The 26,016-nt window shown below is 43.9% G+C and overlaps 1 protein-coding gene across 1 annotated transcript; it reads right to left on the minus strand.

Moving 5' to 3' along the window:
- LOC137774079 (glutathione S-transferase A2-like) lies at positions 1-25,788 on the minus strand. Its single transcript, XM_068559201.1, has 5 exons — positions 25,702-25,788; positions 3,584-3,635; positions 2,619-2,751; positions 347-488; positions 1-81 (listed from the first exon to the last, which is right to left on the minus strand). The coding sequence occupies exons 1-5, from the start codon at positions 25,786-25,788 to the stop codon at positions 1-3; spliced, it is 495 nt and encodes a 164-aa protein (XP_068415302.1).
- Between the last annotated feature and the right edge of the window lie 228 nt (positions 25,789-26,016).

The raw sequence follows: 26,016 nt of genomic DNA on the forward strand, positions 1-26,016 counted from the left end.
TCAAAGCCCCTGCACTGTGTTCTGCAGGATCCATCTACTCCAGGCTCCGGTGTGGCTCTCAGAGCTTCTACAGCCCAAGCTCTAAGTACAACCACGAAATTCAGTCAAGTAGAGAATTCCAGATTGGGTCTAAGTAAATCAAAATTTTGCTGAAAAATTACAACTTGGGTAAAACTGGTACAATTCTTCCTCATAGTCGATTTTTATAAAATACCTTGAGAATCAGGATGTTACATTAGTATTCAGAAATACTCACAGAGGTGAAGGTCAATGCCCCTGCAATGCCAGGCACTATTTTTCTTGGTCCTCTGATCTCAGTGCCAAAAATACTAAACAGTCCACTTACTTTTTCAAATGCAGGGAGGTAACGGTTTGTTGTTCTTTCTCGGATCAGGGTCATCTTGACATCCTTTTGATCAGGTGGGTTCACTGGCATAAGCATGATCATCTCACCCAAATCTGTCACACCTTCTGAATACATATCAATCCTGAAAAATAAAATGACCAAATTGTCAAATGTCTCCTGCCTTAGATTTTATAGTTTAAGAATGGATAAGAGTGGGGCATCAGGAGGTGATAAAAGTAACTCTCCTCCACTGGGTGCATTTTTCTATGCCAGTCATTCAGTTATGAGTTTTATTAATTTTAACATTTCATTCTAGAACAAGCCATTAAGGTAGACATATGTCTAATATTTTGGTTATACACATGATCATATATAGGGACAAAGCACACCGGTGACCCATCCAGAGTCAGAGGCAAGAGAGAAATGGGTGAATCACTACAGGTAACCACTGAGACCACACATAGGGTTTGCCATGTCTGTGGTGGTGTGTTCTGTGCACAGTGTGATGCATTAGTGCCACCTCAGTCATGTCCAGAGAGAGTGCTGGCACCACGGTCCCAGTCACATCCCTCTCCCTGTCCCATCCTGTTACACGACCAGGACCATTTAGATGCCCAATATCAGTAGTTCCTCCAACTATTTCCCACAGAACATGGCTCCACAACCCTCTGCACATACGGTTGCCTGGCTCTGGCCTTGTTTGCATTTCTCAAGACTCCACCCAAAATATATCGTGAGGGGACTTCCCTGGTGGTTCAGTGGTAAAGAATCCGCCTTACAATGCAGAGGGCGCGGTTTGATCCGTGGTCAGGGAACTAAGATCCCACATGTGGAGGGGCAACTAAGCCCGAGCGCAACAACTAGAGAGAGAAAACCTGCACATCACAACGAAAGATCCTGTGTGCCACAACTAAGACCTGATGCAGCCAAAAATAAAATAAAATAAATAAATAATTAATAAATAAATCTTTAAAAAAAAAAACAAAATATATTGTGAAATAGTGCAATTCTCCACACAGTTTCAACAATGTATATTCTGGGTGATTTTTTGTTTTTGTTCCAAACAGGGCTTCCTATAGGAGTTTTTTAAAGTAAAACTTTATTGAAATATATTCACATGGCATCATTTTCATCCTTTAAATTGTACTATCATTCTGAAACCATCACCACATTCCAATTCCAGAACACTATTTTTATCATTTTATCCAAAAGGAAATCCAGTACCCTTGACAGTCACTCTCCAATTCCTCCACATTCCAGCCCCAGGTAACCACTCAACTACTTTCTATTTCTATGGCTTTGAACATCTGGACATTTCATACATTTGGAATCATACAGTATGTGGCCTTTTGTGTCCGGTGTTTTTCATTTAGTATTTTTCAAAGTTCATTCATGTTGTCACATGCCTCAGTACTTTACTCCTGTTCATGGCTAAAAATATTCCATTGTATGGCTGTACCACCCTTTGTTCATCAATTCATCAGTTGTTGGACATTTTGTTTGCTTCCACTTTTTGAATATTATGAACAACATTGCTCTGCACTTTTGTGTACAAGTTTTAGTGTGGATGTATTTTTGACTCTCCTGGGTGTATACTTAGAAGTGGAATTGCTGAGTCATATGGTAACTATATGTTTAACTTTCTGAGTAACCGCTCACAGTTCCTTACATGATTTTAATATCAGTCATGTGGCCCCATCACAACAGAGAACAAATTTCCCTCAAATATGCTTGTATTGAATAAATCTGGCTGCTTCAGACTTACAGTAAAATGTTCCAGATAATCCTGGCATCTTGAGGACCAGCCTTTGTTAACTCTGTCAAGTGGCTAGTCCATATAAAGGACTGATAAATTAGGTTCCTGGTCATCATTCTAAAACTTCTGAAACTTAAGAATCAATTCCTTTAGATCTTTCCCTTTCCAGTCTTTATCCTCTAGACACTCAGACACTTTGTCCCTCGTCTCTAGCTGTTGATGGGTGTCCAGCCTGAGCTCCTGGAGTCATGGTTCCAGCATCCTCCTGGCTTTATAGTTCCTCCGTGTTTGGAAACCTCTGTCACTGTACTATATCCATGGACCACATCCTCTTTCATAAGCTCTTGATTCCACTCCAAGTTCCACTCTTCCCTCATCCTCATAGGTCTCTGCTGTACTCAGTTATACCCACTAAGGTCTATACTGCTGTCGGTCATGATCCCTGTGAGCTCACTCAGGGAAGGACCTAGATCATTCCTATTAATCACTGATGAAAGAACAGAAAAAGTACTGTACAGGGCTCTCTCTTTCATGTCTTTCCCATAGAGGTCGTATTTGGTGGCAATGTAGTTGAGAATGGCTCTGGTCTGCACCAGCTTCATCCCATCAATTTCAACCATGGGCATTCGCTGGAACATCAAACTCCCTTCTTTTGAAAGAAGAAAAGAAATAGAGTGAAGTATTTGATGAATTACACCCTTCTAGGATGAAAAAATGTTGAAATAACTGCAGATATAAAATGAAACACTAAAATGATCTGGTACGCTTAAGCAGGATGACATTTTGGTTTTAGCTTCTATAGTCCTTCTTTTTCCTAACAATCTGCCTTTTACTTTTTAACTTATTATTTCATTTCTCTTTTTATTTCCCATTCAGATACATGGGAAGTCCCCTTTAATTCTGTGTCAATTTGTCTTCACGGATATTTTAGAAAGAAGTTGGAAGAAGCTGCAACAGGTTGCCATTTCAAATGGGAAGTTCTCAAGTAAGTCTCACATCACATAAGGCAGGTTTTGAGAGATTTCTATGTGGAGGTCCCTTTCCCTGCTCACCGAGTCTGCAATATTGCTAGGATATTACCTTGTCAAACCTGTCAGAGAAAAGAATTCAAGGCAACTGCTGGGCCTGTTTCTCCCCTCTTCTTTCTAATGCATTTGTTTTCCTTGGGTGGGAGGGCTGTGTGGCATCCTGAACTGATACAGTCACTCACGGTGCAGAAAGGCAGGGAGTGCACAGAGAGGGCATTCACAGGGCACCGGGGCCGGTTCCTTTAGCAAATAGTCAGAGTTCCAGCCCTTCCTAGTCCTGAGTGAGCTGCAAGACCTGCTCAAGGAGCCCCACCCCTTACCTTTAACCATGCTTCTCCCTCTCCACTGACCCCACTCCCACCATGCACACACATGGCATTACTGGGGTTCATACCTCAACTTATGACTTCTACTAGATCCTCCCATCAGAGGAATTTAGTTTCTTGGTCTTACCATTTCTTAACTTATCCAAGTCTTCTGGAGTTTTTATAAATATCTCTTCAAACTGGAAAGCAGAAATAGTCAGTGAATTTTTATTATTTCATTCCACAGCATTACTGAGCATGCATTCCACAGCATTTTTGTTATTTCATTCCACAGCATGACCTCTGTCTGGTGCAGACTATGGAGACTGTAGGATTTCTGAGTTTGGCAGGGTACACAGAGGACAGTGATCATGGCCACCTGGAAATTTAGATTAGAGCCACCAAGATAAAAGCATGGGTTGCAGCACAGAACTGCTTATTTTGCAAGTTCAATTCACCTCCACCCTGTCTCCACCTCTGTCAGTGATTAGGTAGTGATTTGGGAGGGGGGATATCACTGGAGGGAAGGGACTGGGAAGTTCTTCTGGTTATGGAGTTTTAATATCTCTGGAAAGACTTTCTCTCCCTGTGAGATCAGGACAGGGTATTGGGTGTCCCCCAGCATGGGGTATCCATGGGGCCAGTGACCCCCAAGATGCTGCCACCAGGGGCCTCTGCTGTATATTACCTTCCTCCATTCAGTTTTATATTTTGAAAAGGGGTCTTGATGGTGAAAAGTTTGAGAATTGGGGGTTTCTAACTTGCTCAGTGGAACAGTTTACTGTGGGTCTACATGATCCCATAGGGTCAGACTATACAGAGAGTGAGGTGTGTGGGCAACAATTTATAAAGCACCCAGTTCAAGACAACATAAGGGATGGTGGGTGGTCACTGTGGGAGGGTGGCCGAGGTAGGATGGGACTTGCTGGTGTGATGTTGCTTGTGAGACCGATGGAGATGGGGTTGTGAGGATCAGCCTCTGGGCCCAGAGAACCCAGAAGTCCCGACAAAGAGCCTCTGGTAAGCCTTGCCCCACACCCTCCTCAGTCAGGCTGGGCTGAAGAAGAGGAGGCCTGGGATCCTCTCAATATACCCCCCTACTTCAGCCTCCTGTGCTGAACTCATCCTGCCTGGGGGCTCTGAACACATCCTTGAACCCCAAAGCTGGACCACAGCGAAAACTGTGGGTTGCTGATTTATAGAAATTAAACAACCTAAACTGGCACTGTTTGAATTTTTATGTACTTGTTTCTTCATGAACTTGATAACGGACAAGGCTAACGTCCTGTGCATTCATGAAGCAATAGAGAAAGTGTAATCCCAAGGCTTAGGTAAACATGTTGTTAGGAGGCTAAGAGAGCACACTAGAGGTTCCCTTTGTAGGACAACACCTCACCTGAAACCCTCCTTTACTGCTTGCTCTCCCCTGAGGGACCAGATCTCTGGAGTCTGTCCATGACTCCCTCCCCAGGAAACCCGCACAGAGTTGCTATGTCCTTCTGACCCGTTAATAAGTGCTTTTCTCAGTGACACCTCTAGAGGGAAGCACTCAACAGAGTCCCACATGTGCTCCTGGGAATATGGCATTTTAACATCGTAAAATGCTTGGGTGTCCTCCTAGATGCTCCCACCCCTCTTTTAATCACCCACTTACTAGTCTGCATCCTCACTAGAGTGTAAGCTGCCTGAGGGCAGGGACTGTGTCTGTCTCATTCATTTCTGTATCCCCAGAACTTAGTACAGAGCCTGGTACTAAAGGTGCCCCCCCCCCAAAAATCATTGCTGAGTGAATATATTAAATCTTTAACAGATGGTTTGTTACAGTTGGCTCATTCCCATATTTGTGATTATATCAACTTTAACTACATTTATTTTCTAATATTATATACATTTATCCTTTTATTGTGGAAATTTCTAGCATGTACAAAAATAAAAGTACAGTGGTTCTCATACCCTTCATACAGCTGTAATAATTATCAACTCAAGCCAATCTTGTGTCATCTATATGCCCATCTACCCTCCCCTTCTTGTAAAATGGAAGAAGATCCTAGATAGCATATCATTTCATCCTTATAAACTTGATGCATATTTCTAAAACGTAAGAACGATTTTGAACATAAACACAATAATAAACCTAAAATCACACCTAAAATATTAACAATAGTTCTTTAATAACTTATGCTCAATCAACAATCAAGTTTCCACTTGTTGTATGTGTCACAAATAATATTTACAGTTTGTTGAAATGAAATCCAAATAAGGTTCATGCAATTGGATTAGTTGATGTTTCTTTTGTTTCCTTTAAAATTGAAAAGAAAATTGTTTTCCTGCTCTTCCATGGGCAGGATTATTTACACATTCATTTGGTCAAATCAGTCCATTTCTTTTTTAATGTGCAGCTATTTTTAGGTAATGAAAAATCATCCTCAGCTCCTCAAGTGTGGAAGTCTCCTAGCTTATACGAGAAAAGCACTTTGATAGTCAATTTAGATCCAAGTTAAGAGGACCTATCTCCACTCCAGCTGCAGCCAGGAGCCACCGGATGGCCACCATCCTGCCTCATGCGTTGACATAGTGAAGCTTGGGCTTTCCTGCCGTGATAGCAGTCCCTCAGTTACCGTGAAGCTGGATGAATCAGACCACAGAAGCAAACTGCACTTTATAATGTACGTTCGAACAGAAGGGGTAGTGTCTGCCTTCTTCGTGGCGGCATTGGAGGGGTCCCATGTGGTTCTTCCTTGGACCAAATTCTCACCTATCAGTGGGCATCATTGTGAAATTGCACCAAACCAAGCCTCAGATTGCATCTGTCCTCACTCTGAGGACGTAAACAGAGCAGCTTTGTTCTTACACAGCTGTCACCTTGGGCCTGTGAGGGACTTTGAAACCAGAAAACTTCACTGACAGACAGGAGCAGGGAGCAGCGTTGGTCTTTGGCTGCCATTATGCACTTGTTCAAAAACATTAACTGGGGCTGAATCCTGCCTTGACTGTCCCCAAACCCTTCTAAATTCTCTCCACAGAAGAGGAAGCTCATTCCTTTTTTTTCTATTGGAATTCTATATTTTTTCACTGCTGGGTGAATTTTAGTTTACCATCGAGAGGAAGAGATGTTAGTACGTTACATTTATAGTATATGGAAAGGAACTAACATATGTTTAGTGTCTACCACATAGTGGGCATTTCTCATTTTTATCCTCGTTTCATCTTCATAAAAATTACTTGAGGTAAATTCTGTTATTATTCTAAGTTTACAGTTGAGGATTTTGATGTCTCTAGAGGTTAAGCGACTAGCCTAAAGCAAGTGGGGAACCTATTCAAATGCACTTTTATTTGACACCAGTGTCTTGGAACTTCTCCATACCAGTGTTTGCCAACTATGGACTGTGGCTCATTGTGGACTGTGAAATCAACACAGCGGGTTCTGACTACCATTTTTCAATTGCAATATAATAGTAAATACCAGGGTGTATCATACGTAGTAAGGCTAAGTACTTTTTGCTAAAACTTTCATTTTAGTTACAGTTATGTTGTGTGTGAGTGTCTGTAACAGAGAAGACCAAGCCTGGCCCAGGTTAGGAATGCAAACCCATGGGTCAAAATATCTGTGTTAACAAAAATTGGGCAAGCTGGAAACTGTTAGGTGAGCCAACATAGGTTGTGAAAGAATTCACAGAAATATTAGCAAGGAGAGAAAAGAGAGTTTTTATTTACTTTCCAAGAGAGGAAAGGGGTCAGACACATAGAGTGGCATCGGCACCGAAGGGTGGGAGTTTGAGTCTTTTATTGGGCTTCAAAGGGCAAGGTGCAGGGAAAGGGGGTGGGTTTATGTCTATTCTGGTCACAGCAGTACCCAGGCTGGCTGTGTCTCTACAGGATGTGGTTTTTCGGAGATTAGGCTTGCAGTCTTCAGTAATTTTCCTGTTCTTGGGTGTCTGAAAGAGATTTATAGCGGCCCTTGACAGGCACTACTCTACTGTGAACAATGTTAGCTGGGTTTACAGAAAACAAAAACCAAAACCAGGGACTTCCCTGGCTGTCCAGTGGTTAAGACTTCACCTTCCAATGCAGGGGGTGCAGGTTCGATCCCTCGTCGGGGAGCTAAGCTCCCACATGCCTGCCAGCCAAAAAACCAAAACGTAAAACAGAAGCAATAGTGTAACAAATTCAATAAGGTTTTAAAAATGGTCCACATCAAAAAAAAAATCTTTAAAAAAAAAACAAAACAAAGTCCTGACTGAGGAAAAGCAAGCAGACATAATATTTTAATCCAAGCTCCTCTTATTATTTTGGAATATTGTTTCCTTAACTGTAACCCAGACCCCTAAGCTTCGTCTGCAACACTAAGGGCTGGTGCTGGGACTCTCTACTAATTTTACCTTAAAATCAAATTAAACTGTAGAAGCAACACACTTCATAAAACTGGTACTTCTTTAACTTTTTTTTTTTTAACATCTTTATTGGAGTATAATTGCTTTACAATGGTGTGTTAGTTTCTGCTTTATAACAAAGTGAATCAGTTATACATATACATATGTTCCCATATCTCTTCGCTCTTGCGTCTCCCTCCCATAACTTTTTGATTATTCAGATATTATCAAATATATATATATGGCTTGTATAAATACTTAATAAAAATAAAGATTAAATATATACATCAATTTCAGCTTTTTTTTTTCCCCGTTTGGGAAAAAATACCGCTGAAAAATTCAATTTCCTCTCTCACTGAGTTGCCAACAGGGATAGAATGGGCCTTCTTGCCTCTGCTAACCTCTAGTGGTATCAGCAATTGTGGTTAAAAAGAACAGAAAAAGCAGGTGGAAATGGAAGGGGAAAAAAAGGACACGCTCCTTGTGGAATACATGGAAATCCCAAACACGTTTTAGTTAGAAATGCAATTTAGACCACTGACAGGAAAACTCATTGATTGGTGGTGGTTAAATACCGTTTCCTCTCAAACAAATGGTTGCCATAGTTGCAAAAATAACAACCATGTCATTACCACATTTTACCTGGGAAGCAACTAGAGTAAAGAATCTCAACCTAAATTTGCAGCCCAGGAACTGCCTAAATCAGAGCTGAACTCAGGGCAGACCAGTAACAGATGTTACGTGGAGGCAGCCCTGGTTTATATCGTAAGTGCTGTTCACATCCCGTTCTCTGGAGTTGTTACTGGAGAAGGGTATGGACCCAAGGACAACCGTTATGAAGAGGTAATCAAGGTCGCCAGGGAGGTGGAGCGGTGATGCATTTTGTTCCAGGCACTATCTATATGGCATTGCGAGGACCAATACCCTCATTCTACAGGTAAGGAGACGGAGGCTCAGAAAGATAAAACTTGCTTCGTCACCGAGCTGGCAGAGCCAGACGCCAGGTCTTTCTGATGGCTGTTTCACCATATGCCTCTCACCCTCAGTGGCTTCCCTGCCCTGGACCAGCCACGATGCCGCCACCAGATGTACCTCTGTTGTGGATTTCTTGGCCTCCTACCTCATATTTGGCCGACTTGGAGGCAGATGTCATCTTCAGGGTCATCAGTACAAATCTCTACTCCCCGTTGCAGGTTTGGAAGGAGAGAAAAACTGAGATTTATGGAGGAGGGTCTGCTATGTGCCAAGCATTGAGCCTAAATCCACCATTGGATTCACAAACTCGCCTGATTTTTAATTTTTGTTAAATTCATTTCATGTGTGTGAATAAACATCTGTCTTTAGAGTTTATAGACAAACTGGACACTGCAAGGGTATCTTTTTGCTCTTCTTGATGTGGATTCCCTGATTAAACAGAAGATGATTTTGGAAATTGTTCAGATAGGGGATAATCCTTCACATGAGAAAGGCTTTGTAATTCCATTCCCCAGGAGAGACTGGGGCTGCCCCTCCCTTTTGGCGGATCATAGAGACAGGTCTGAGGATGGGCAACACAGCAGGAAAGAGGCAGTGCTGTCTTGTAATAAGGAAGAACAAATCTGATTCCATCATAGATCTGGTCCTTTTCCTGTGCTTAGTCATGCTGGCTCTGCACCTTTTGTAAAAGACTGTTGCCTGTAGGCTGAAATACACAGAATAGCCCGTTCTCAAGACTCTGACCTTTGAAAGTATGGCACTTTTCCATTCATACAGAGATAAAAAGTTACAGAGGGGCTTCCCTGGTGGCGTAGTGGTTGAGGATCTGCCTGCTAATGCAGGGGACACGGGTTCGAGCCCTGGTCTGGGAAGATCCCACATGCCGCGAAGCAACTGGGCCCGTGAGCCACAACTGCTGAGCCTGCACGTCTGGAGCCCGTGCTCCGCAATGGGAGAGGCCGCGATGGTGAGAGGCCCGTGCACCGCGATGAAGAGTGGCCCCCACTTGCCACAACTAGAGAAAGCCCTCGCACAGAAACGAAGACCCAACACAGCCAAAAATAAATAAATAAATAAATAAATAAATTTACAGAACAGAGAACAATATTTGTCTTGCTGGAGATGTACAGGAACACTGTGACCAGACCTACATGGACAGCTGCAAGAACAAAGGCTTCGCATCCCTGCTGGGGACTGGCCGGCACCAAGAAGTCTGCAGCCACCAGCCACACCTCTCCCCTTTTGGTATAAAAGAAGCCTGAATTCTAATTCGGGTACGATGGTTCTTTGGGACACTAGTCCACCATCTTCTGGTCTGCTGGCTTTCTAAATAAAGTCTCTATTCCCTGCCCCAGCAACTCATCTCTCGATTTATTGGCCTGTTGTGTAGCAAGTATTATGAGCTTGGACTCAGTAACAGTAACACCACCACCACTACCAGGGAAGTGAAAGTGAATCACCCACCCCCCTCTTCCCACCCTGGGCCACCAGTCTAGAGGACCTGCTTATTAGAATGCCCTCACCAGAGGCTAGGCCAAGCAAGGAGGTCCCTGCAGGGCTGGACTCAATGCCATCAGAGGTCATGCTGGGAAACGAGATGGAATACTCTCTCCCCAACAGTGTCTGGATCTTTTTAAAGGCTTGTGTTTTATAATCATTTTTTATTAACTTTGGAAGAAGAAGGCACCTCGGCCCTGGCAGGAGCAAGCCTGGCTTCTTCCCCTCGTCCGGGTCCTGGTTCTGGGAATCTCAGTCCTCAGGCTTCTCAGGGCCTCAATTTCCTCACATGTGCAAACTCAAATGATCATATGTCTCTTGGAATGTTGTTGAAAGGATTAAATCATATAATAGATATAGAGCACCTGGAAGAGAGCCTGGCCCATAGAATATGCCTGGTAAATGTTACTTTTTTCTCATGACCTTTGTCTAAAGCAATCTCTAATCTCAATGTGGTGTAGTTACAGCATGAGGGACCCTTGATCCCTGATATATCCATACCTATTTCCTGGTACCTGGAATTCCTTTTTGAAGGGACAAAGCTTTTACTACAGTTAAATATGAGGCATAAAGGACAAACTGTAGAGAGAGGTTACATAAATCTGAGAACTAATTGTGAAGGGGAAGAGGGTTGTGGTTAGAGAATCCAGAAAGAACAGGATCCCAGTCGGCTTCTTGGGCAAGGATGGTGGTATGTACAGGGTCCTCCAGCCCAGGGTCTGTCTGTCAGCTCTGCGTAAAGTGCCTTTGGAGGTAACACAACAGGAGGGAGCTTACTTTCGTTAAAAACAAACGAGACAGCGTGTGAAATTGTGTCACATGCTGCAACGTGGATGAACCTTGTGAACATTATGCTAAGTGAAATACACCAGACACAAAAGGACAAACATCGTATGATTCCAGTTTTTACCGAACCAAACTTGGGTCCGCGTGCCTGCTCGCAGTAAAGCCAATCTACTGATGCTGGGTTGTGGTGAAGGAAAGTGCAGCATTTATTATAAGGTGCCAGACAAGGAGCCCAGAACAGTTCATGCTCTAAAAGCCCAAACTCCCTGATGGGTTTCAGGGAGGCATTTTTAAAGGCCAGATGAGGGAGGGGTGTCCCAGGGTATGTGATCAACTCACGTACAATTCTCTGACTGGTTGATGGCAAGGTAATGGTGTCACAGGGGTTAATTAACATTATCAATCCTCAGGCTCCAGTAGGTCTGGGTGTTAAGTGCTCATGGTCATCAGGGAGTTAACTTCTTCCATTTGGTGGGGGTTTTAGCATCTGTAAAACAACTCAGGAAAAATGCATCAGAAACTGTTAGCTAGGTATTTCAGAGAGGAACTAAAGCAGAGGACCTGGGGGAAGGGGCCTGTCCCCGGAAGTCCCCAAAGGGTTCCACGCAGTTACACACTACGATGATGTACCTAGAATAGGCAAATTCATGGAGACAGAAAAGAGAATAGAGGTCACCAGGGGCTGGGGTAAGGGAGATGGGGAGTTATTATTTAATGGGTACACAGTTTCAGTTTAGGCTGATTAAAAATTTCTGGAGATGGATAATGGTGATGGTTGCACTACAGTGTAAATGTGTTTTGTGCCACTGAAATGTACACTTAAAAATGGTTAAAACATTAAATTTTAAGTCATGCATATTTTACCACAATAAAACACACATGAGAGACATATATACAAACCAGAGATATCTGTTATTTTACAAGAAGAAAATAATTTCCAGGAGGACCAGAATGCTCCTGATAGCCAACCAACACACCCTTAACCCTGGAGAAAAACCTACAAGAGAAGCTGTGATGGACTTAGAGAATGAACTTATGGTTACCGGGTGGGGGGGTGGGGGGGAAGGGTGGAGGGAAGGGATAGTTAGGGAGTTTGGGATTGACATGTACACACTGCTATTAAAAACGGATAACCAGCAAGGACCTACTGTAGGAACTCTGCTCAATGCTATGTGGCAGCCCGGATGGGAGGGGAGTTATGGGGAGAATGGATACGTGTATATGTATGGCTGAGTCACTTTGCAAGTGCACAGCATTGTTAATTGGTTATACTCCAATATAAAATTTAAAAAGTTAAAAAAAAAGAAAAGAGAGAAGCTGTGATGAACACAGAACCCATGCTAGGAAAGTGGGGTGATGTTGAAAGCTGACTTGACTCATGAAACTATTAACTCAGGATCCATCATCAGTGCCCCCAGGGCAACTTCCCAACCTTTTACAAACTGGCAGAGAGAAGAAATGGCAATACATGTAAGCCCTGGGGGCAAACTATCAGACTGCTCCAGCTGCAACCCATCCAAGACACACAGGTGGGAAAGCTCTGCGTCAGGGGGCCCAGAATATTCATGTTCAAGTACTAGAACAGTCTGCAAGTTCCTGCCCTCTGGGAAAACTGCCAGTTGAATTATAGCTTACTTTTGTATTAAATCCTATTTTCTTGAGATCATACCTCAAAGTCCTTAACTGATTTAGGGTCTTCAGAGATTTCCCCAGCAGGAGCAGCGATCAACCTGAACAGGGAAGATTTGGGGGTGAGAGTAGTGTTCTAAAGCTTGAGTGAGATGCTGCTTGCACAACTGTCTAAATTTACTAAACATTATTGAACACTTTATAATATATCAATTATCCCTCAGTGATGCTGCTTCAAACATAGCAACGTGGCATTTGTATAAACAAAACCAAAAAAACATTGAGTTGTAAAGGTAAGATTTGTCCCCTTTATTATTGTTTGCTTTACTTCAGTAAAAAGTTTTATCCAAAAAACAGTGCATCAAGTTCCAATAGCGTAATAATCTGAAAGAAAAAAGTCCACCCTTGCAAGATTTGGGGAGGATCCAATAGGTATTGGATGGGAATGGACTTGGGGCAAAAAATGAAATACACTAATCATAGCATTATAATGGCTGCTGAGGGCTATGAATAGAAACACCAGGTCCAAGTTTGCTGCGAAAGATCTACTGTAAGCAGCTTTTGGCAGGAAAGAGCTCTTTGCAGGAAAGAGCTCTCTGCAGGAGGCCCCTTTTGTCTTGACACTAACCTTACACTAGGCACCCTCATGTTCTACTCATCTCCGGCCCTTGCACGCCTTTCAAATTTTTGATCACACAGTACCTTGCCTAACCTGTTGGTTCTTTCCGTAGATGAAGGAAGTAGAAATGAAGAATGAGTAATTAACAGATGACCAGATCTCTTCCCTAGCTTCCCCTTCCGTAGTCTTGCGAACAAACTGTGTGAACAAGAGAGCATCTAAAGAAAAATCATGAGAAGTAGACAAGGCTGCACATAAGCCGGCACACAGTGGGGGACGGCGACGACTCCGACCCCCCATCTCAATGATTAACTGAGACTACTTCCCTTTTTCCCTTTAAAAACTTTCATGGCCAAGCAGAATATTTGGAGGTGGTTTTGGGGGGACATTGAGTCTACCATCTCCCCAGGTTGCTGGCATTCTGATTTTTTTTTTTTTAACATTTATTTATTTATTTATTTATCTAGGCTGCGCCAGGTCTCAGTCGCGGCATGCAGGGTCTTTCAGTTGCAGCACGCGGGCTTCTTAGTTGCAGTACGTGAACTCCTAGTTGTGGCATGCATGCGGGATCCAGATCCCTGACCAGGGATGGAACCTGGGCCCCCTGCATTGGGAGCGCAGAGTCTTACCCCCTGGACCACCAGGGAAGTCTCTGGCATTCTGATTAAAGCAACTTTCCTTTCTACCAACATTTGCCTCTCTCAAGTATTGATTTTTGAGTGGCGAGCAGCGGACTTGATTCAGTAACACTATTTCTTACCTATCTTCAGTCTCCCAAACTGAACACCAGGCCACCAATAATTATATTGAGAAGACCATGGGTCCCAACTTCGGGATCCAAGTTCTGGCTGAGCCACTCATTAGCTTGTGATCTTAGACAAATTTGGCTCCTCTCTCTAGTTTGTCCCATCCCTAAAACCAGGATGTAATCCCTGCTGGCCACACACCACAGTGGGAGCTTAGCCTGTGGGGTAAGGGGCCTGCTGAGCCTGACTTTCCCTCTCTGTAAACTGGGGAGCTGTGGACCTGTGGGGTTATGTCCGCCCAGCACCTCTCCTTTTTCTCCGGGTAATACCAGCTCCACTCCCCTGAGGAAGCTCTCTTGCCTCCTCCACCTGGTTCCACTGTGGCTGTAGCAGTGCCCCAGGACCACCCTGGTCAAGGATAAGCCAACCACAGAACAAGGAAGAGACTGAGGCCAATACACAATGAGATGTGGGCAGTCCTGATGGTCTGAAGTCCCTGAATTCACACTTGCTCTTTCAAACACATGTGCAAATAAACCCCTTCCTTCTTTAAAAGCAACAACTACAACTCGCAAACCACCCTCCACTCCCCCACCCAAAAAATAAAAAATGGAAACCAAAAGCCAACCCCTCTCTCCCAATTTTGCTTCGGGCTGGTGACCAAGTGGGAGCAACCATCTCTGACTTGTTCTTAACTTTCCTCTCTCTGGCCCTGTGCCGAGAAGCTCATACAGCCAACACATGATTTGATGTCCAGGGTAGAGTTCAAAGGGATGATTAAATATCAACATCAAGTTAGGAGGGGCCATTATGGGGCCCCTGCCTAGGTTTTAATTCTTTGTATGCTGAGGCCCAAACAAACAAACAAAAATAGGCTTTAACTGAAATAGGGGAGATTCATAGTCACCTAGAAGAAAAATTCTCATTTGTCAGAGTTCCAAACTCCCGAAATGGGAGAGAGGCCTGGAAGAGAGGACCAGGACCACAAGGCCCCGCCCTCCATCTCAGTGGGCAGTTTGAGCTGACAGCCTTCACTTGCCCTTCTCTTTCTGTCCAAAGCTGACTCCCCGGTGTCGGAAGGGGAAAAGTGGGACCTTGAATGTTGCTGGGGGCCATTGGGATCTCTGAGGCTCACTTCCTTGGGCACCCAGAGTTACCCTACTAGCTTGTGTAGCAGGTCCTGGGCCCAAAGAGAACCCTATAGGGAAGGACGAAGCGATTAGGACTCATAATAAAGACAGCAAGTTACACTTAATGGGATTATCGGGCAATGAAAACTGCTGGGGCTTTAGGGAGCTGTGCCTTTGTCAGTGCCTTTGGGGTGCGTGCCAGGCTGGGGTCAGACCTAGGGCTTGTGTTCAAAACCCATGAAGCAGAACAAGGCAAATCTGGCTTAGAGCTTTGGGAACTCAACCACAAGGTGCTCGGCTTCTCAAGGGAGGCGCTGGGGCAAGGAGTGAGGGAGGACCCAGGAAGTGGTTGTTTTTGAAAACAATCCAAGAAGGAAAGGATTTTATCTTTCACTGTAAAAGCCTTCCAAACTGTTTGAATTGTTTATCAAGACCATGCGATAATACTGAAAAGAAACTGGTTTATAGTTTTGAATCATCTCCAAACAATTTTTTTCTTTTTCCTCTTAATTTCTATCAGGTCAGACTCTTGGCTTTGGTGAAAGTCAGAGGAAAAAGTCATCCCACACAGAGTGGGCCAGGTTTCCTCTGAGACACCATCCCTCTCTCTCTTCTTCACCATCTTTTGGCCATGGCTGTGCAGGTGGGGGATGAGATGGGGCTGTTTGCTAAATGCAATCCCCAGGCTGGGCTTTGACTGACTGGAGCTCAGGCCTTACTGGGCAAGGGGTGCTGACTGGCCTGGGTTGTCATAACTGATGATCAGTCCATCCATCCTCTGAATGGGGAGGAGGAATAGATGGGACAGGGTATAGCATAAGGAAGGTCATGCCCCATGGTGGTCCTGAAGAAGCAGCATGAAGTCTGGTGGGTCATTAAGTCATTTCACAAGTAAGGCCATGAACCTGGATATATGCTCAGAAACTGATCCAGTGCGTAGCCTGGGCGGGACGTCCCAGCAGCAGCTTAGAGTGGTAAAGTTGTGTACCCCAAGCCATTGGCAGGGGCCCTGCTCCAGACCAGAGACCCCCCAGGAGAGGCCACAGCTGGGCCTGGAACATCACCCTGAATAGCTCTCCATCCCTCGCCAAACAGAGCCCTGACAGGGGCCGAGTTCCAAATTTCACGGCTTTAGAACATAACAGTTACCCTTAAAGAATGTATATCAAGGCTAGGGAATCTTTGGGTCAATTTGTATAAATATTCTTCAGTTATATCTAATCTCATTGTTACTTGGAATTGTTCGACCAAAGCAAAACCTAGCCTCAGGTGTCTCTGTTAAGTGGAATAGGGTTGTCTTAATTGTCCAAGTTTTTTTCAACGTTGCAAGATGATGTTTCCCGGACGCTCTCTGTCTCCCATGCTTCCTCTTAGGATTTACTGGTGTCAGCCATTATCTTACTCCTGATTTGTCATTTGCCACTTTTTTTCTATCCCAAATACTCAGCATCACTGTGGGTGTCGGAGAGATCCTGCCGCCTGAAATCTCTCCTCACTCTTCCCTCGATGGTCCTGGTCTTGACGCAGACAGCAAGAACAGTGCCCTCTGTAGGCCACTGTAGGAAATATATCAGCCTCTTCATTTACACAGAACAGTGATTTCATAATCACTGTAACCATCAGCCACAGCTGACGAGCTTAAAAAAATTTTCACATATCAGAATATTTGTTTTTAATAAATTTATTTATTTTTGGCTGCATTGGGTCTTTGTTGCTGCGCGCGGGCTTTCTCTAGTTGCGCTGAGCAGGGTCTACTCTTCGTTGCGGTGCACGGGCTTCTCATTGCAGTGGCTTCTCTTGTTGCGGAGCCCGGGCTCTAGGCTCACAGGCTATAGAGCACAGGCTCAGTAGTTGTGGTGCAGGGGCTTAGCTGCTCTGCGGCGTGTGGGATCTTCCTGGGCCAGAATCGAACCCATGTCCCCTGCGTTGGCAGGCGGATTCTTAACCACTGTGCCACCGGGGAAGCCCCAAAATGGTTTTATATTGCATTTAATTGGCATTTGCTGCAGATGGCAATATGGTTTTGTTCTTTTCAGACACTTTACTCCTAGAATCTACACTTTACTCCTAGAATCTACAGTTGCTTGGCGACATAAGCCGATGCTGCGATTGGTTTATTAATTTGCCATTGTAAGCCTGCTGCCTTTAGAACTGCAAAATGTTCCTGACAACTTCAACATAGTGGCTATCCGGGGGGCAGCTTCCTCTGACTCCCAGGCTGCAGGAACTTCTTAATTGTAGGGATGTTGCTGATTCTTGTTTTAAATGCCTGAAATGTGAAACAGTAAAATCAGGGTCTCAAGAGCAGTCACAACCTTTAAGAGAAACCAAAACTTTGTCATGAGAGGGAGAAGCTTAGATTGTCAGCTTGTGAGGCCCAGAGTGCTGACTCCAAGTTAATCCTCAATACCCATTTCCTGGGTATTCCTGAGAAGGGTAATACAATTGCTGGCCTGTTTAGCATTAGTGAAATTTTCTTACTGAAGAATCATTGAGGAACTTCCCTGGTGGTGCAGTGGTTAAGAATCTGCCTGCCAAGGCAGGGGACACGGGTTCAATCCCTGGTCTGGGAAGATCCCACATGCTGCAGAGCAACTAAGCCTGTGTGCCACAACTACTGAGCCTGTGCTCTAGAGCCCACGAGCTGCAACTACTGAGCCCGTGTGCTGCAACTACTGAAGCCCGTGCACGTAGAGCTTGTGCTCTGCAACAGGAGAAGCCACCGCCAGGAGAAGCCCGCGTACTGCAACAAAGAGTAGCCCCTGCTCACCACAACTAGAGACAGCCCGTGCGCAGCAACGAAGTGCAGCCAAAATAAATAAATAAATAAATAAATAAATTTTAAAAAGAAAAACTGACACCAGTAGGTAATGCATATTAATAACTCTAGAAATTCATATTTCTTGAAGTATCAATTCCTGTTCTAGGAATTTATTATAAGGGAATTAGTATGGGTATGAAATAACTATAAGAATGTTAGCACAATGAAAAACTAGAAATAACCTATGTTTCTAGGAAAATATAACTGATTATATAAATTATGTTACCTCCCTGCAAGAAATATAAGTCAGCAATTTAAAATGATATTATATATATATATAAAAGGAAGGAGGAAGATCCCTGTATTGACAGAGAATGCAATGCATTGCATCGTTTAGTTAAAAAAAAAAAAGCCCAAGGCAGAACACAATATACACTATTTTCTGTCTTGTGTGAGAAAGTGGGAGGAGGGGAGATAGGCATACATTTATATTTTCTTATATCTGCATAAATAGGAACCCTGGAAGGGTACACAGGAAACCAATAAAAAAGATTATGGGGGTGGGAAGGTGGGAGGGCACTGGTGAGAATGAGATTCCATAATTAATGCCCTTTTTATATTAGTTCTGATTTTTCAAAAAGATGTGACTCTATTGCTTAATGAAAATAAAAGGGAATGATATTGCTGAAGAATATTGACATGTAAATAAACACATACATGTATTGACATGTAAAAAAATGTTAAAAGCAGGCCACAGAACAATATTTAGTATGATGCCATTTGGGAGGAAAATGTAAAATAAGACGTCAGGAAGTCTAAAGCAGAAACATTTGGCTGGTAGGATTACTGTTCTTTTTTTTCTTTCTTTTCTTCTTTTGGTTTATATGAATGCCTTACGTATTTCTTTTTTAATAATTAAAAAATGCTAGTCTTAAACTACAAAACCTATGGTCACCTATTAGAGAAAATGTTTGTAAGGAATTGGAATAGAAGCCAGGTAAGGTCTGCCAGTGGCAGGAATCATAGAGAGAGGTCTGAGGATGGGCAACACATCAGGAAAGAGGCAGTGCTGTCTTGTAATAAGGAAGAACAAATCTGACTCCATATTAGACCTGGTCCTTTTCCTGTGCTTAGTCATGCTGGCTTTGCACCTTTTGCAAAAGAATGTTGCCTGTGGCCTGAAATATACAGGATAGCCTATTTTCAGGGCTGTAACCTTTAAGAGTCCATTCATATAGAGATAAAGAGTTGCAGAACAGAGAATAACATTTGTCTTGTTGAAGGTTTACAGGAACATTGTGACCTGACCTACTGGACAGCTGCAAGAAAAAAGGATTCCTACATCAAGAAGTTTGCAACAACTGACCATGCCCCTCCCTCACCTTCCCTTTAGAAGTGCTTTGCTGAAACCCTTTGAGGAGTTGGGGGTTTTGGTGCACAAGCCACCTATCTCCTTGAATGGCCCTGCAATAAACCTTTTTTTGCTCCAAACTCCCACGTTTTGCTTTGTTTGGCCTCACTGTGCATTGGGCACATGAACTCGTGTTTGGTAATACTCTGAGCAGAGGCTCTGAGCAACTGAGGGGCTTCATGGGGACCCCTGGCATCAGGGGGACTTAACGGGGCAGAATGGTCTGGTAGGAGCTGGGGAGGAAAACAACACAAGCAGACCTGTCAGCCTTGCTTCTTCAGTAAACACACACTCAAAGCACTACAAGAAATGGAAAGCACTAAATGTTTATGCTAGAAATCAAAATAATCTATTCTTTCTCCCTCCATAAGGTTTTACTTCCTAAAAATCCTATCAGAACAGAAATCTCATATCCTTTCATCGCCCTTGGTTTATTCCAATTCTGTTCGGTTAGAGGTTCCATAATTACACTGTGTTTTGGGATCCTTATTAAAATTTTGGTCCAAATGCAGTACAGCTCCAACAGAGCTGCCGTTTTTTCAGATTTCACTCTTTATTCTCATCAGCAGTAGGAAATGTCACAGTCCTGGATCCTGGAGGTGGAGGAGGGGACTTCCTGCACTGTGCACCCCCCTCCCCCAGTTCTCGTCCGCCCCTCCCCCACTGCCTCCTGGGCTGAGGGGGTTGGAGGGCCCTGGGAGGCGGGGACTTGGGGGGCCATCTTAGATGTCAGCCCCGCCCTGCCCCCCGCCCCGCCCCGCCCCGCCCTTCTCCCTGCCGTAGGATCTGAGCGCGCAGCTGTCACCGACCCGGACCCTGTGCCACACCCGTCTCGGCCAAATAGATCCCTGCAGCCTACCTTTTCAAAGACGGGGAAATGCCGGGTTTTAGCTTTCTTCACAATAAAAGCCGGGTTTTCCTCTGGGGGTTAGAACGCAGCCAGCGCCACCATCATCATAAGGTTCAGGATGCCATCGGCATACATGTAGATCCTGACAAGACAGGTGGACTCTCGATCCGAGAGGAACCTTTGAGTATGGGGTTTCCTGATCCGCCACTTTTTCTGGTGCAATTAGATACTGGGGAAATGACTTTTTTTTTTTTTAATGGAGGTAGTTGATTTACAATGTTGTGCTAGTTTCCGGTGTTTCAGTTATACATACCTATATCTATTTTTTCTTCAGATTCTTTTCCCTTATAGGTTATTACAAAATATTGAGTATAGTTCCCTGTGCTATACAGTAGGTATACTACTGAACAGGTCCCCTGACTGCAAATCCAGATAAAATTTTATACTTTCAAGTCTTTGTTTTGTCTTAAGTTTACTCACCTCCGGTTAAACTGAACTATTCCTGGGAGGAAGAACCAATCATCCTCAGCCAGTGCTCAGCACAGAGTGGATGCCTGTGGTGTATAAATGCAAAAACAAAAACAAAAACCGTGGCCACTCATCTTCACCCTTCAGTATTTGTGATAAAATGTGGCAGCTCTTCCCATCAGTAGATGGGGTCTGCTGCCTGGGCTGACCTCATGACTTGCTTTGACTAATAGAATGAGGTCCCAGTTCTGAGCCGAGAACCTAAGAGCCTGTGTGCTTTCACCCTCTCTGACAACCCTGCCTGGCTACCAGGAGAACAAGCTCAGGATGAAAGACTGAGAGACACGGGGCCATTTGCCCCCCACAGTTGATAGTCAGCCAACACCCCAACCAGGATCTCCTCGCTGACTACTGGTTGACCACATAGGAGTGAGTCCAGCCAAGATACGTCAAGCCTGGCCCAGAAATGCTGACACCCAGATGACCCATAGACTGGTGAGCAATAATCCTTGCTGATTTAAGTCACTGGGCTTCAAGGTGACATCTTATACAGCGTTATTTGCAGTAATTGATCATTGATACAATGCTCAATATTTGTTTGCTGAGTCAGTCATTTCCACCTTCATGCAGAATAGTTTACCAGGTCATTTGATGAGAACATACTTTGTTAGGAGTGGGGAGAGAATACGAGAATGTTGAATGCAAATTGTGATGAAGAGTAGAAGGGGAAACTTGGAGCAGGTGTTCAGAGTATGCACAAGACATGCTGTTGTAGCACGAGCATCTCCCCTTGTTCCCTTGCCTCCTCCCCTCCATCCAGGCTGAAAGGTTACATCTGAGCTGGGTCTCAGTTGGTGCAGGACCACAGAGCTTGGCTAAGAACCCAGTATAGGCACGAACACTCTGGTACCTGAGTGTCTCCTTCAGGTCCTTCCCATGCAAGTTGTACCTAGCAGCAAGGTAGCTGAGGATTCTGTCAATTTCAACCAGAGGCACCTGGCGGAAAAGCAGGCATCCATCTGTGGTTTGAGTGAAGAGAGGTTAAGATGCTCTCCCCCCATGATTGTGGTCACCCTGCAGGAGGGTCCACTTCTAATTTCATTGTGATTATTCGTTTTCATCCAAAGTGGTGAGTTAGAGCCCCCAGTTGTTGAGGAAATGTCTACCATTTGCTTCATGGAAAATGTGAGATTTGCTTGATGGTTTCATGAATTTTTGTGTGTTGGTTAATCATGATTATTTTAAAGCTTTCTACATTTACTCTGATTGTGTTATGGTATAAGTGCTTTTGGTTTTCAAAGTTTCAGGTGTATAAGAATCACCTGGAAGAGGTGGGTTGTTAAAAATACTCACCCCACCCTCCAGATATTCTGATCAGGGATGGAGTCTGAATTCTTTAAAAAGCACAACAGGTGTCACTCTAGGTCTACACGGCAGCGGGATGGACGTGACAGCAAGAACCCAGGTCCTGGGTCTGAATGTCAGCTTTAGCCCTTCCCGGCCATGTGACTTCATGTAAATGACTTATCTGAGCTTCAGTTTCATTTTCTCTAAAATGGTCATAATATCCAACTAGCAGGATTTTGAAAGGATGAAACAAGATAACATAAGTAAAACACAATACTGTCAACAATCAATGTTCAGTAAAATTTAATTTTTCTTCTCTGTCAGTGACTGCCTATTTAACAATGCATTTAAAGATGTGCTACATATAGTGCTCTTTTCATGGGGTCTTGAAGAAATGAGCAGCCTTTAAATTTTCACTCATACCTGTACATTAATGAGGATAAGGAATTTTACCTAGTATAGGAGCCAGACTTCACCAGTGCATTGGCAAAGGCCACAGTTAATTCCCCCAACTTCCAATACTGTTCCTACTTGGCTTAATGAGAGGTGGGAACATGGTGGAAGAGAACCAGCACAGGCACCAGTGACAGCTTTCCAGGGAGCTAGTGTCCCTGTCTCATGGGGTGATGGAGGACTTTGGGCAAGTCTTCAACTTCTCTGAGCCTATTTTATGATCTGTAAAAGTATCTGTCCTGTCCATCTTACTGAGTTTCTTTGAGTGAGATCATACTTGTGACCATACTTTGGAAATATCAATACTATTGTTAATGGAGACACTGCAAAACCTCCATTTCCTAGAGGCAGTTCTACATTTGTCCAAAACTGAAGGAACATCTAAAGCTGGGCTCTGTGTTGCTGCTTATCAGTGATGCAAACAGCCATGAGAAATGATCTCTGCTTCTAAGAGCTGATCGTCCTCTTCAGAAGGATTAAAAAAAAAATCTCACATCAAGAATGCAGGAGAGGATTTTTGAGATCATTTAGTTCAAGTCGTTCATATTATAAACGATGGTACTGTGGAGGCCAAGGGGGCAAAGTGACTTGCTCAAACCCAGAGGGGACAGCTATGCCGGCAGAAGTGGCCTCCTGACTCCTGGCCCAGTGCTCTCTCTGGCTGTCCCTGTTTACAAATAACAGCAATGCTCAGGTGGGTGTCCCAAGCACAATAGCAGCATCACAGACTCAGGGAGGGCTGGAGCATTTCTTAAGCTGTTAGGGAGCACTTCCTGCCAGATTGATCATGGGAGAGTTCATGGAGATACGTCCATTTATTTATTCAGTACATAGATATTTAACCACTGCTATGTGACTGTCCTTATTTAGAGTAAAATGGGGCAGAAATAAAGAGGAAGAGGGGAAGAAGCGCTTCAGAGGTATTCTAGATAATAAAGGTCCTGGACAAGAATTGGGAAGGGCTAAGCATGTCTTCCCCCTCAATGAGATCTCCCGGCATACTGCAATCTAGGACCAGAGAGATTCTGTTATTCTATGGCAGGGAGATGGGATGCAGAGAAATTAAAGGCCTTGCCCAAAACCATGCAGTTGGTAAACACTAGGTCTGTTGATGACTTGCTGAATGTCTTTCTTAAAAAATAATTTGTGTTAATTTCATGGCTATCTATCAGCAACAATAGGGACACCGGGTTTCCTTAGATAAAGAAAATATCAATCACATTATGGCTGTTAGAAGTTTAAGAAGGACTGGGAACTCACCAGTCTTCTCTCTCAGTGTGAGAAAATTTTCTGGGGAATTGTAAGGATTAAGGACTTCTTCTAAATTCAATCAAATTTGGATCTTTTCTATAGTTTTGACTCTACAGTTGTGACCTGGTAAAACGCTGTGTATTAATCTGCTAAAACCACTAAGAAAAAGTGAATAGGAACCATGAGAACCAGAGAACATCTTCGGTGCAATTCACCCTCCCTTTTACTCCCTCTCCTCCAACCCACTGGATCATTGTAAAGAATTCTTGAAGGATTCGCTGGTGGGATGGGGATTATTGAACCAGTTGGCACTGGGTCAACCCAGGCTATCATATCTAGTCGAAGCCAGAATCATAACCTACTTGAGGAGCTTTTATGAAGGCTAAGGAGGTAGTGCTGATGACAGATTTAGCTCTGTGCCAGGGACACAGCAAACAGTCAGTGTTAGCAATCACACTGTGGGCCTTTTCTAATGGTTGTCATTCCAGAGCTCTGTGTTGAAATGAATATTTCCAAGAACATATTTGTATTTTTTCCGATAAGATAACACTGAATAAATCTAGGCTCACCCTCCTGCAACTTCTCATATTGTTCTCTAGTTTCAAGAAATTCTTCTTCAAACTAGATAAAGGATAGAGACATTGCTATAACCTTAAGGTGAGAGAGAGAGAGCGAAGGAAAGAGAAGCGGGGGGGGGGGGGGGAGAGAGAGGAAGAAAGAAAGAAAGAAAGCAGGAAAGAAAGGGAGAGATAGAGAAAGGAGAAAGAAAGAAAAGAAAGAGAAGGGAGGGAGGAAGGAAGGAAGGAAAGCAGGAAAGGGAGAGATAGAGAAAGAAAGGAGAAAGAAAGAAAAGAAAGAAAGAGAAGGGAGGAAGGAAGGGAGGGAGGGAGAAAAGAAATGCTCACAGTATAAAATTCCCAACGGCTTCCAGAATGAAAACTTTAAAAGGAACCACAAAGCTATCTACCACATAGCTGAAAATTCTGACAGAGCGTGTGTATAGAGTAGCTTAGACTGACCTGGGACTGGCATCCCTTTTTGGCTGTTGCCTACTTAAAGGATATCCCCAAGCCCCCATTCATATTTTTCCTTTTCTTCATCTTAGCTCTGCCTTCTCTCCAAACTCTTGTCCTTTCCTCCAACTTCCCCAGTGATTTCTCCTCTTCCCTTTCCTCTCTTTCTTCTCTCTCTTCTGTGTTTTCTCCCTCCATATCGGGTCAAATTAAGTTTTTCTTTGATGCTCACATGTTCAATGAAAGGGATCCAAAGATCATTATTCAGGTGGGCGTATCATCATTTATTGATGGAGTTTCCAAAGCTTTTGTGGGAGAGAGTGACATTTTTATCCCCCAGACCTTGAGATGGGGGTAAGATAAGGTGAGTAAAACAAAGCAAAATAAAGAAAGTCCTACGTCCATGTTCTAGAGGAGATGATATTCAAATAGGGACAAGGGAGTCTACACCTGCATGAAACAAAACAATTCCAAAGCACTTGTGAAAATCTACAGAGAAGTCAGCGAGAAGGAATTCAGAGTTAAGGGAAAATCCCAGTGGGGCAGACCTTTCAGAGGAGGGTCAAGGGGGGGCCAGGCTGCAGCTGGGCCTAAGGTTCTGGTGGGCAGTCATGGGTAGAACATGATTGAGGTGCCGACCAGAGCTGGAAAGACCCCAGGAAATCAGCTGGTCCCAACAGAGAGAATGATTTAGATGTGGGCCTCCTCTCCTCTGTCTTGTGATCCATCAAGATCTTTCGAGGCTCACAAAGCTTCCAGAACACCTCCCTAGGCTTCCCCCTTCGTACCTCTGTTTAAGCAGAAGACTGTGATCCCTCCTTCACCTCTTACAAAGGAAGGCAGTTGGAAAGGAAAGAGTGGATACAGCTTGAAGGCACCATCCTGACTTTTGAAGGGGGAAGGGGACCACATCAGTCTCGCCCAGATTACCCTCCTTCCCTTTCCCAATCAGGAACCAACCTCCACGCCAGCTGCAGCCAGCAGCCAGCAGATCGACTCTATCCTGCCCCGGCCATGGATGTAGCAGAGCTTGGGTTTGGCCACCATGACTCCTGGCTTGGGTTTTCTGAAGGGCAAAATAAGAGAAATGTGTTTAAAGAACAAACTAACACAGACTGTATGGTGTGTCTCCACTTAAAAACAACTCCAAAATTGGTGAAACAAAACTATTATTTAGGGATGCATACATAGGAGGTAAAACTAGGAAGAAGAGCAAGAAAGTAATTATCACAGATACAAGATGGTGGTTATCTCTAGTAAGGAGAATGGGGGTTG

The sequence above is a fragment of the Eschrichtius robustus genome, chromosome 12 (genome assembly GCF_028021215.1).
Source record: "Eschrichtius robustus isolate mEscRob2 chromosome 12, mEscRob2.pri, whole genome shotgun sequence".
Classification (NCBI taxonomy): domain Eukaryota; kingdom Metazoa; phylum Chordata; class Mammalia; order Artiodactyla; family Eschrichtiidae; genus Eschrichtius; species Eschrichtius robustus.

Coding starts and splice junctions, on each gene's coding strand:
- LOC137774079 (XM_068559201.1), bottom strand. CDS start 25,788: ATGGTGGCCAAACCCAAGCTCTGCTACATCCATGGCCGGGGCAGGATA. Junction 3,636..25,701: donor TGGCTGCAGCTGGCGTGGAG/GTTGGTTCCTGA, acceptor TCTGCTTTCCAG/TTTGAAGAGATATTTATAAA. Junction 2,752..3,583: donor CTTGGATAAGTTAAGAAATG/GTAAGACCAAGA, acceptor TTCTTTCAAAAG/AAGGGAGTTTGATGTTCCAG.